The sequence below is a fragment of the Sceloporus undulatus genome, chromosome 3 (genome assembly GCF_019175285.1).
Source record: "Sceloporus undulatus isolate JIND9_A2432 ecotype Alabama chromosome 3, SceUnd_v1.1, whole genome shotgun sequence".
Taxonomy (NCBI): domain Eukaryota; kingdom Metazoa; phylum Chordata; class Lepidosauria; order Squamata; family Phrynosomatidae; genus Sceloporus; species Sceloporus undulatus.
Window position 1 is genome coordinate 256087682 of NC_056524.1, and position 12734 is coordinate 256100415.

Genomic DNA, 12734 nt, shown 5'->3' on the forward strand with positions numbered 1-12734 from the left:
CTTTCCTTCCTCTCCCCGTATTCAACAGCTGGAAAAGTTGCCTGCTAAGTATTTATACACATATTCCAATGACTGCCAGAGTGGAATATTGGGAGCATGCCAGCTTGACTACTGTGCTGTCCACACATTTCCTCTAGATGAGAGGCCCTTTAGTAAAGAAATTTATGACATTGCCTTTTGCATTTGATAACATGTCCTCAATTTGGATGTCACAACTGCTTTTCCATAACTCAGATATCACCTGTTCTTAATGAGAAGCAGTATTGTTCATGGAACTAGAGACATTCTCTTTATGCACTAGTGTTTCTGTTCCTAATAAGAGAAATCCTGGTGTGTCTTATCCATCATGGGTGATATAGGGAAAGCTTTTGTTCATGCAACTACTTTAACATGGAATTGACTTTTGTTGCCTAAACTACATTCAGTGTAACCACACATTGAGCTTTTTTTGTGCAAACCAATACTGTCTCAGCAGCCACATCACTGTTGTGTGGCTCCAGAGACACCATTGATTGCCCCCCACCCCATGCTGTCCCCAAATATTTCACTTTTACTTTATTTTGATCAATTATAAGCATTTTTATATTGCCCTTCAATTTGCAATGTCAAAGGAATGTACAAGAGGAACAAACAATTAAAACCAAAGTTAGAAAGAAATTTTAAAAAATAAGAATCACAAAAATGCCAGAATGCCCATCAGAAACCCACATGGAAGAAGGCTATTTTTCAGACTTATATGCCAGTATGACATAGTGGTTTGATAATTAGACTATGAGTCTGGAGACCAGGGTTTGATTACAAGCTCAGCCATAAAGCCCTCTGGGTGACCTTGTGAAGTCACATGCTCTCAGACTCAGGTGATGGCAGTGGTAACCCTCTTCTGAACAAATCCTGCCAAGAAAACCTCATGATAGGTTCACTTTAGGGTTGCCATAAGTCAGAGATTACTTGAAGGTACACAAAAATAACAATAGGATGTTAATGTACTAGAAAATAAATGTGGTATTATATTACAAAAAAAAATCCTTCAGATAGCTGTAAATCAAATGATTTGACGACACACAACAACAATAACAAATGGGTTTGAAGTGTATGAGAAGTTGGTCCAGTATTTTTAAAAAAATATTTACTATGTACCACAATATGGGAACCACACCTAACCTTGCATTCATACCCTGTCCAATCTTGGAATTAACCTCCCAACTTTTAATTAATTAATTTTTTAATTTTTCAGGTCTTAAAATTATTCTCTGTCTTTATGAGAATAAAGGTTTTTAGGGACTTGAACATACAGTGTAGCATGTGTAGAGTATGTAATTAATGTAATACTGTTCATTTGTTTCTTAAAAAGTGTATTTTTCCCCTAGTGGAGAAGAATTGGAATATAAACTGAAAGACCTTAGGCCAGCAACAGAATATCATGTCAGGTGAGCTATAGCGGTTGAGAAATGTTTACACCTCTAATTTATTCAGTTACAAATAGTACTGCCGATGTCAAAAACCTGATGAATACTGACATTTCTATGTGAATATTAACAAGTCAGATGGATTTTGTGCATGGCTGAAAACAGATATAGATTTTCTTACTTTTTGGACATATCCAAATGAATACTGACAACTGCATCCACCTGTCAGGGTTCACCAATGTATCACTGTTTTTTCAGATATTTTCCAAATTTGTCAGAGATTGTCAATGTTACATGTGAATGACAGGCACTGTATTTTGGACTTTCACTGTAAAGTAGATAAACTAAAACATATGAGGTTTTCTGTTTCTCTGACCAAATAAGTCAAGGATAAACAACATGCACAGTTTATTTTCCATGGCTCACAAATCTTCTAACCTGCTATGGTGTTCAATACATTGTAGGCTTTTAAAATATTTTTTTCTGAAATCCCTGATGGTATAATCATTTCTCAAGTGAAAGAAAAGGTGTTGGTGTTTTTGAATGATAAGAATACAATGGTTTCAGCTTATAAATAAATGCTGCTTCAGTTTTAGTAAAATATTTACACCACCACCCCACCCTCCTAAAAAGCAATTGGTTGTAAATTTCTTAGTTTGCTAATTTCATTGAACATTAAGACAGAACAGTGAAACATGGTATTTATATTCAGAACATAACTGTTCTTCAGTTGAAAAAACAAATTGGTCCTACATCTGCTTTTCAGGGGAGGAAAGGTCAAATGATCTGAGTGGGTCTTTTCTAAATATTACTAAGGCTTATGCGACTGAACATGTTGGTTGTCAGAGTTCATCCACAGCTTTACTGACACATCTGATTTTGCGTGTATGCTGTATGACAATAACTTATTTTGGTCTGTTATGTACTGTAAAGACCTGTGAATGAATGCAGCTTGTATTCTATAATGTTTTTAATAAATACATATCAGCCTGCCATCCACAACCCCACCAATCTTGCAGTTGGTGGGATTGCAGAACATGTGGAAGAGCAGGAATTGTGCATATACTTTGTTGTTATTGGGTGCCTTAAAGTTGTTTCTAACTTATGGTGACCCTAAGGCGATGCTATCATGAGGTTTTCTTGGCAAGTTTTGTTCAGAGGGGTTTTGCCTGTGCCTTCCTCTCAGTCTGAGAGAATGTGACTTACCCAAGATCACCTAGTGGGCTTTCATGCCCAAGCAGGGATTTGAACTCTGTTAACCAGAGTCATAGTTCAACACTCAAACCACTACACCAAACTGGCTGTCCATGTGGTTTAGTCCATTTTCAGACTTAAATTCCTGGCGTTTACTTCAAGTATTCTTGTTTGAATGTGATTTGGAGATTCCCACATTGTCAAACTCCATCATATCAGTACTGTAGGAGTGTTATCTACCTTCCACACTCTGTACTGCTATGTTTTGTTAAACCTCCATTCACACAATAATATTAAAGTATGTATTGTCAACTTCAGCTTTTTATCTGTTGTGGAAGTACTTTAACCATTTTTCATACTGCTATGAGTGAGCAAGTCCATTTTTATAAAGATAAGTGAAGCTGTATCTTTCTTTCCTTTTTAAAGAAGCACCATTAAAACAATGAGAGCCAGCATGGTATAGTGCTTTGTGCATTGGACTATGACTCTGGAGACTAGTGCTCAAATCCCTGCTTGGCCATGGGAATCCACTGGGTGACCTTGGGCATTCTCTAGCCTCAGGGAAAGGCCAAGGCAAACCCTTCTGAACAAATCTTGCCAAGAAAATCCTGTAATAGGTTCATCATAAGGAAAAAAAACTTGAAGGCACACAACAATGATGCCATTCAAAAAGCAGCAGCAGCACCATCAGCAGAAGCAGCAGGAGCAGCTTGTTCTGAGACTGTATACTAAAATACAGACATGGGATTTAAATTCAGCTAGGTACATAGAAAAAGGTGGCTGATACTCATACTCCATTATGGAACATGCCATTTTTCCTTACACAGCCTTCTTAAAACAATTAATTAAAAAACAATTAATTCAAAACATAGGAGACAGCATTATACTGGTCCATTTCATCCATTATTGTCAACACCAAATGGCAGTTGCTTTCTAGAATTTCAAACAGACATTTTTACAGTTTGCCATGCAGATGCTGAGTACCTTGTGTTCATAAAACATGCACACTACCACTGAGCTGTAGCTCATCTAAAACTTGCATCTCCATGTTAGCTTTTGAGCAAAGCTCACAATACCACCTCAGTGTGGAAATGATGGATGGATGTGGTCTTCCACATTGCAGCTTGTGGATACTACTGGCCATACAGACTCCTTCATTAATGTTTAAATTAGTCTGTGTTGTTTATAAAGTCATAGTCCAGAGGTCAGTTTTCTACCCTTGGGACCATCTGGAGGCTGCATGGACTACCAAGAATTCCAAATAAATGAGAATGGAAACGAAATGGAAGTGGTCAGATATGTTATTGTTGTTTTTTAATCTGAAAAAAGTGCATAAAGGAGAAAGTTGCAACCAATTTAAAAGTAAATCTTGGAAGCCAGGAAATGGGTGATAATGAGTTTAGGGCCATGAAAACATCTGTGGGGACCACATTCAGCCACAGGACCATATCTGACTATCCCCGGTTTAGCAGAAGATTGTTTCTGAAAAACCCCTTATGTTTTGAAGAAATGTAGATACAGCCTCCTGTCTTGCCCTATATGTTCTTCTATTCCATATTCAGACATATCCTTAACAGAAGTGTCCAGTAGATATAATACAGAGACTATTAATAACAAGTTTAAAGCAGGGAAAGTAGCGAGCTAATTCTGAGTTGCATGCAGAATCTGGCCATACAAAGTGTAAGTAACTATAACTCAAAACTATTTTAGCAGTTGGTGAGGTTGAAGGAGATACAGTCTGGATTAATCAAAGCAACAAAATAAAAATCATAATGTCATTATAGGTCATTATAGGTCTAGGTCTTTTCAACCATCATAGTGTTTCCAGTAGTTTACATTTTTACCGGGATAAAATGTTCTTACCTGTGTGTATCTCTCCCCCTCTCTGGCTTGTTGGTGAAGAGACAGTCTAGAACTTCAACTTTGACTGGGTTTGGACATTACAGTGAAGAAGCTGTATGGCTGGATGATAAGTGTACTGCTTCTACAGCAAGCATGTTCCACATCTCCCATGAATGGGAGAACATGGCCAGTGAAGTGTGAGCTGTAACCATGACTTGTAAATCTGGTCAATGATTGCCCTTGGAATACATTTCCACCACAATTGTAAGAGCAAAAACAATCTGTGTAGCTAATACTCATGTAATATCTGAAAGACTGTATCTCTTCTTTAAACCTGCCCAACATTTAAGACTTCATAGTTTTTTGTGGGTTTTTCGGGCTATGTGGCCATGTTCTAGTAGAGTTTCTTTCTGACGTTTCGCCAGCATCTGTGGCTGGCATCTTCAGAGAATGCTTTGCCTGGAAAAATTGGGTGCATATATACTGTGTGAGCCTGGGAATGCAGGAGTGATTTGCATGTGTATTGTTCTGTATTGATGGCTGGCCTCAGCCTTGGAGGCTAATGCAAACGAGGATTAATGTCTGCTAATTGGTGATCATTATCTGCTGGGAAAGCCCCTGACTCTGAATGGTTTCCCATTTGCATTTGCTGAGTCCTAATTTTGCTATTTCTCAGGACTGGTAGCCAAATTTTGTTTACTTTAAGGGTTTCTTCTTTCTGGTTGAAATTGTCCAGGTGTTTGTGGATTTCAATGGATTCCCTGTGCATCCTGACATGGCAGTGGTTGACATGGTCCAGAACTTCAGTGTTTTCAAATAATATTTTATGCCCAGGATTGTTTGTGGCATGTTTTGTTACTGCTGATTTTTCTGGCTGGCCCAGTCTGCAGTGTCTCTCGTGTTCCTTGATTCTTGTTTGCACACTGCATTTGGTGGTCCCTATGTAGACTCATCCGCAGCTGCATGGTATGCGGTAAACTCCTGCGGCTGTGAGAGGGTCTCTCTGGCCCTTGGCTGTCAAGGAAAAAGCAACATGGGATATACAGTAAATGAAATAAAACATGTATGTGAGAGTCAGGGTGACTCAGCAGAAGCCAATTGAGAACCACACAGGTGTAAATGGTAATACAATTAACAAGTCCTGAGTGCCAAGGACAAGAAATGTAAAGTGGATAATTGGACACACCTGACAATTGTTAAGTGGTCAAGGCTGAGATGATGAAATCATTAATTGTAGGATGAACCAAGAGAACCAATGAGAATGATGTACACGCCTACTGGGTGGAAACAGACAACAGTGGGTGGTATCTTGCATTGACTATAATAATGACTATGCATCCCAATGTATTTTGTGGGTTGTAGAGTGGGTAGTAGTAGTAGAGGAGTATTGTTGTGTTGGATAGTTTTGGAGCTGTATATAGTAGAATAAAGTAGATCTTTTATTTAAGACTACTGAGTTGTCTGGTGTCTTGGGTGAAGCTACAAGAACCAGCTGGATCCTGAAGAAGGGTGAAGACTTCTGTGGAAGCAAGAGTGAGAAGGTTTGGAGAGTTTGTCAGGGTCTTCAGCCTATTCTCTGTAACTCTGCTAAGCTATAACCACTGGCCAAAACTGGTCAGCGCGGTGCACAACCGGGTGGTGAGTTCAAGCCAGAGGTGAAGAGCTACAACTCCCATCATCCCTGGACATTGGCTGCGCCCATTTCCTGGCATTTTCTTCATCAGTTGTACAACCTTATAAGGTGTGCTTCCTCACCACTTGACTCTTCTGTTTGATTCCTTTGCTGTATGGTACCAAATACCTTCCTTTGGGTGGCTGTTTGTCTTCACTTCGCTCTGGGTTTTTCTGGGCCTGGGCCGCCCTTCTGATCTCTGCGCTGGCCTACCCTTGGTCTGTCGAGCCGGTTTTCCCGTGCCTTCCGTTCCTCTTCCAAGAAGTGGGTTTCGCGATGCGTTTGTCCGTCTACTCGTGTTTTGCTTGCGCTTCTTTTTTTCCTGGGTGCTTGTGGGTTCTTGTGCAGGTCCGGTCTGTATGTGTTGTTTTTCGGTCTTCTCCTTTGGCCCCCCCCCCGTGGTTCCGTTTGCGGCTGCCTCTGCCCTCCCCCCCTTGCCCGGTTCTTCTTTCTTTTTCCCCTTGTGCCTTGGGTTTGGGGCTGTTGTTTCCGCTGGTTCGGCCTTCCCGCCCGGTCTTCTTCTCCCTGGCTCCCGCTGGTGCCCGTGTTCCTCCCGTTTGGCCCCCACCGTCTCGTGGGGCTTTTTTCCGTGCTGTTTCCGGGCTTGCTTTCCCCCGTTTTCCCTTGTCCCCCGTGTTTGTGCTCTCCCCCGGCTCGCGGTTCCCCTTGCTCTCACCTCTCCCCCCCGTTCACACACACACGGCCATCTTTCCCCCCCTCTGGCCCCCTCGCTTCTGGTGCGGCCCTTGCTGCGTGCTGTGCTGTCTTATGGCCCCCCTCATGTTGGCTGCGTCGCTACTCCACGCGCACTACTCGCAGCGCCAGAGCGGTCCGCCTCAGACTCCCCACCATATACGACAGCACACGACCACCAAAACGCTGCTTCCCCTTTTTTCCAGGTTTCGCTATCCCCGGTTCTGTTTTTCTCTGCGTGACGGCTGCCGTCTTCTAGTTGTAGACGCGCGCGCGCGCACAGCACACCACGCGCACTCGACTCCTTGTCTGCCGCACGCCTTGTCCCGTTCATCTGTGCGGCTCCCTCGCCTCCCCCTGGGTCGGCGTGGCTGCATCCTTGGGGCTCTTGGGCCGCATGGCTTGTGCCGCCCTTTTGGCGCTGCCTCTCTCCACCGGTGTGTCTCGCCCCCCTGTTTGTGTGCCCCCTGGCCCGCGGGCCGGCGTCCCGCCCTTGCGGGCCCCTGTCCCCTGTGGGCCTCTGCCCCCCCCCGGCCGCCATCTTTGTTGCCCGTACCACCCCCACTCCCGGGTAGACGCGCACAATGTAACGACCACAACAAGCACACACTCTTGTGTGTGGTGAAACCGCTCAGCATTACACACGCAACCTACACTCGCGTGCCAGGGATATCAGCCACGGCCACAACGTGTCCGCCAAGAGCAAAGCAACCCCCCACCAACCCCCGAGTGACAGTAGTGAATTGGGCCCACACGGCCGGCTCACACGGCGCCCCAGCCTACCGCGCACGGCCCACTGCCCACAGCCAAATAGAGTACCGCCAGTGTCTAGCCTATGCAGACCCACGTTATAGTTGGCACTGTATTCGCTTCGGTTCGGAACACCCACCCCTCGTACACGCCCACACCCACACCAACACAGTCACCGGGCGCCACCAGAAGACACCCACCAAGGACCTTGCGAAACCATCGCGAGCGGCTCAACGGACCGGGCGACCACACCAACATGGTGAAGGTCTGGAAAACCCATCCTATGAGCGCACCACCACCGACTTCGGGGCGAGGGCAACCCCCCTTCCACCGCACTGCCTCAGCCAGCTCCTCTCGCAGCCACCCGATCTCCTCAGTTAATTTTTCCACAATGCACACAGACGAAGCCACGACCCAAAAGAAGGTGTTTAAGACCCTCGCGTGCTGACCACCCCACCCCCCCACACCCACTGACGCACTCCCGTTCTACCAACACACACCACACACAGGACCGCGAGCTCCTATTGACGCGCACACGGGAGACACAACGAGACTGCTGCGCTCCCGGGACCAGCACAGCGAAACAACCAAACTGGATGCCACCTCTCCGGGAAAAGCGATTCCCCCTGCCCATTAGGCGGCCCTCCTGACCGTCAGGGGCTTCGCACAATGGAATGCACTCCCTTGGCGGTGTGCTCGCGTTCCTTCTTGTCGGCTTTAACAGAGGCTGGATGGCCATCTTTCCGGGGCTGCTTTGCTTTGGATTTCCTGCATGGCAGGGGGTTGGATGGAGCTGGCCCTCGGTGCAACACGACCACACACCACCCTCAGCACAGCACTCACACCTCGCTTCTTCTGTTCTCTTGGTCAGATCCCGATTTTTGCCTCCTGGTTCACCCAGCGCGCCCCTCTGCTGTCCCAGGCCTCGCAAAGCGTTCTCCACTCTGCAACGTTCATCCCCCAGCGGCCCCACCCCGTTGTCGGCCCCACATTGGCCACGGCCGGCTCCTCACTGTCCTGGGTTCCCCCCCCTTGTCTCCCTCGCCGGTTTTGCCCTTCTGGTTCTGGCCTTCCCCCTCTGACCGTCGTTCCCGGCCCGTGTGGCCCGCCCCTTGCCCTTTTTCCCTGGTCGCGGCGGGCCTTTTTTTTGGTTTGCCCTCACTGGCCTCTCCATTTTGGCCCCTCCCTGCGCCTCGCTGCCCTTTTCCCTTGCCTTGTCTCGCTGCGCTCGGGTTCTCTGGCCCTTCTCTTTCCCACTGCTCCTCCCCCGTGCCCCAGCTAGTTCCCTTTGCCGTCCTCCCCTTCCTCCCCCGCTCTTTCTCTCCCGCTTCCTCTTGCCCCGCCGTGTCTCCGCGGGTTTCCCCCTGTCCGCTCCTTTTCTGCCCCCCCCCCTCTGGCTCTCTTTTCGCCCCTTGGCGGCGCCCGCTGCGTCCCGCTTGCTCCTTTTGTGGTCTTGCCCTTGCCCTCTTGTGGTTTTGCGTGCGTGTGCGTCCCCCGCCCCTTCCCCCTGCACCTCTGCCCCCCGGGGCTCCCTCGCCCTTCTTCGCCCGTGCACACGGTCCTCCCACGTGTGGTGGGGGCCTTGTCGCGTCCTTCCCTCCCCGGCCCTTTTCCCCCCCCTCTGCCCTATCCCTCCTTGGGCCTGCTTCCCTTTCCCCGCCCGGGCTCCCCCGCGCCCCTCCTCCCTGTGCTTGGTTGCCTTTTCTCTTCGTTGCTCCCCCTGGCCCCCTTTCCCGCGGCTTCCCCCCCCCCCCCCCCATCTGTCTCTTCTTCTCCCGCTTCCCCCCCTGAGCCCACGAACTGCTTCGGTCCTTGCTCTCGCTTTTGTGCCGTGACAGACTGAGAATTTGCTAGACTTTTTTTCACCACTTCAACCTTCCTTTGTTGTTGGTTTTTCTCTCTTTTCTGCTCTGTTTGTCCTTGGTTTCCTTCTGTCCCCCCGCTTTGCTCTTTTGGCCCGACAGACCACTCTTTCACTCCCCCTTCTTGCACTGGCGGCTCTTTCCTGGTCCCCGCCGCCCTTCGCGCCCCCACTCTCCAGCCTCCCCTGGGCAAGGGCCCCTAAACTCGTGGTCCCCCTGCCGGGCTCCTGGGCGCCCCTCGGCTTCCCGCGCGTTCGCGGGCTTTCTGGTTGGGCCCCCTGCGGTGTGTGCGTTGCCGCCCTGGTTCCCCTGGCCCCGCCTTCCCCGGGTCTTGCCCTGCTCGTCCCGCGCCCCTTGCCTCGCTCCCCCTCGGCCGGCCTGGTTCCCGCCGCGTGGCGGCCGCTGCCGCGTTGGCCGCCGGCTCTCGCGCCGCCGCTGGCGGCCCCCTGCCTCTCTTGCCCTCTCGCCCTCGGCCCTTCTTGTTCCTCTCGGGCGCCCCACCCACCGGCCAACCACCCGCGGGCAATCTGTGCCGCGCCACCAGCCCACTTCACCTCATCTGCACGTATTGCGCCTCCTGCAGCCGTTCCCGCTCCAGCAGAGAATGTTTATGGTGGTGAGGGAGATGACGCAGGTGCCGCCTGCGCCAAATCCCTTGCTTACCCGACGACGGCCTGCTGTGACACGTTTAACAACTTCTTCGCAGACAAAACTCAGATAAGAGCCACTTAGACGCCATCATGGAAACAGAGTCGATAGCGAGGTGTCCAGTGACTCCGCGATTGTAGTTTACTGGATCAGCTCCATCTGAAGTACCGAGGACGTTGACAAGCTGCTTGGTAAGGTGAGGAAGACAACTTGCCCTCTCGAACTTGCCCATCATGGTCGGCCGTCCAGGGGGGATGCATATTGAGAGTTCCTCACAGTATCATCGGTGCATCCTTCAGGGAAGGACATGTTCCATCTTGTTTAAAGGAAGCGGCGGTTGGCCGCTCCTGAAAAAACCTTACCTGGACCCCCTGGATATGAGAATTATGGCCGTATCATTGCTTCCATTTTTGAGCAAGGTGATCGAGAGGGTGTTGTCTTCAGCTCCAAGCTGTCTTGGGGAAAACTGATTATCTAGACCCTTTCAGACTGGCTCCAGACCGATTTGGGGTTGGACTGCCATGGCTGCTGACCGACGATCTGCGTCTGAGCATCGACAGGGGGAGTGTGGACCCTGTTGGTGCTCTTAGACCTTCAGCGGATTTCGTACGATAGATCACGCATCCTTGGACCGCCCGACGGGGTTAGGATATCGGGGGGGGACTGCTTTCAGTGGTTCCGATCCTTCCTCTCGGGCAGTCTTCAGAGGGTGCTTGCTCGGGGACTGGCTCCCGTAAGAGTGGTACCTCACTTGTGGGGTTCTCAGGGGTACTTTTGTCCCCGATGTTATTCCTCTATTGAAGCCGCTGGGTGAGATAATACGGCGTTATGGGGCTGGGCTTGCTTCAGTCGCTGATGGACACCCAAATCTTTCCGTATCTCGTTCATCGGTCTCGAATTCCGATGGCATCTCCCCTCTCAGAAGTCTTCGGGCGGTATGGCTGGGATGAGGAAAAACAAATTGAAACTGAATCCAGAAACAAGCGGAGGTGCTCACGGTAGCAGCCCCGAAACCAAGATTGGGTTACAACCTCCGTCCTGGTGGGGTCACACTCTCCCCAGTGGCTGTGTTTCACAGTCTGGGGGTGCTCCTTGACATCGTCGCTCCTGATGACAAATCAGGTAAATGCGACGGTCAGGAGTGCCTGTTATCAGCTTCGGCTGATACGCCAGCTGCGTCCTTTTCTGGAGTAAGGGACTTGGAGACTGTTGTTGCACGCGCTGTAACCCTCACGCCTCGACTTCTGTAATGCGCTCTACATGGGGCTACCTTTGTCCTTGACCGGAACTTCAGCTGGTCCAAAACATGGCAGCCAGGCTTGTTTCAGGAACATCTCTGAGGGACCACAAAACTCCTGTCTTGAGGCCCCTCCACTGGTGCTATCAGCTTCCGGGCCCCGTACAGGTTTTGGTTATCACCTTTAAAGCCCCCCTAAATGGCTTGGGTCCTAGCCTATCTACGACCCGCCTCCTCCTGTACAATCCTCCCCGCGCTCTCCGCTCCATCTGAGAGAGGAATTTGCTGCAGCCTTAACAATCCTAGATTCGTCTCACCTCTCCAGAGGCCATTCTCGTTGTCACTCCTACAGCCTGAACGAACCTGCCGGATGAGACCGTCAGTACAACATCTTTAACACGCTTTCTAAAAAAGCTGTCAAGACGGATCTCTTCCGGCAGGCCTTTCCAGATTAAACAATTTTTCCCGGCCCCCCAGGCTCCCCGGGCTCCTCCATTCCCCTTATTCCTCTCGTGAACCCATCCCCGATGGTACCGGATTACTGAGGGTTGGGGTTCAGTTAGGATAGTATCATTATACATGTATCAGTCCCATTCTAATCACATTAACGTGTTTAATATTTTTAATTCAGGGGGAAGGGAACGTATAAAATATTATGCATATTTTCATTCGTAAATTTTTATTGTTCACCGCCCAGATGGCTTTGCCACCGCGGCGGTTCAAGAAATACAATATTATTCTATCTATCTATTATTACTTATTATATATCTATATACTTATCATTACTTCCTCTTCATCTTTATTTTCAGATTGATATTTTACCTTTGAGTATAAACTTATAGGATGCTACAGACTCGGATTGCCACATATAGGACAAACTGAAGTAGTCAAGGTTTACACAACCTATGATTATTTTTCCTCTCTTTCAGAAAACTCCTGCCAATTTGAACTGCTGCCTACTAGATGATACCTGATACATCTTGACGCCTTGGCCGCTGGCATTGTACATGCTATTCATGCATTGTTAAGCCAACCTTCCCAGATGGCGAGAGTCCATAAATGCATTCAATTTTCCTAATTACTCAACACGCGTCAGTTAGGAGAAACTGCCCAGTTCTTACATGGAAGCGTCTTTCAAGTTTGACGAGGACAATACCCATTGACCAAGACTGAAATGTTCCATGGCCAACTATGTAAACCCTGCAGTTGAATTCTTATTGAGAGCAATCATTAATCAAGTGTTTCATTATTTTTAGGAAATGGTGTTAACCAGCTGTGTGAGGCAGTCTTGAGAGAAGGTAGGAAAACGAAGCTCATATTTTGTCTTGGGAGGCAAAAGCACACCAGCCCCATAAAAGATCAGGTTCACTGTCTGCTGGAGGGAGGGTGCTATAGATCCAGGTACTTTTCTCACAGCTTTGACTAGCCAC

The 12734-nt window shown here is 48.4% G+C and overlaps 1 protein-coding gene across 1 annotated transcript in view; it reads left to right on the forward strand.

Annotated features, from left to right (window-relative positions):
• The window catches only part of FNDC3B (fibronectin type III domain containing 3B), a 435900-nt gene that overhangs the window by 304145 nt on the left and 119021 nt on the right, over nucleotides 1–12734 (forward strand). Inside the window, 1 exon segment of the mRNA XM_042458543.1 lies at nucleotides 1368–1427. Coding sequence (XP_042314477.1) covers nucleotides 1368–1427 — 60 coding nt within the window.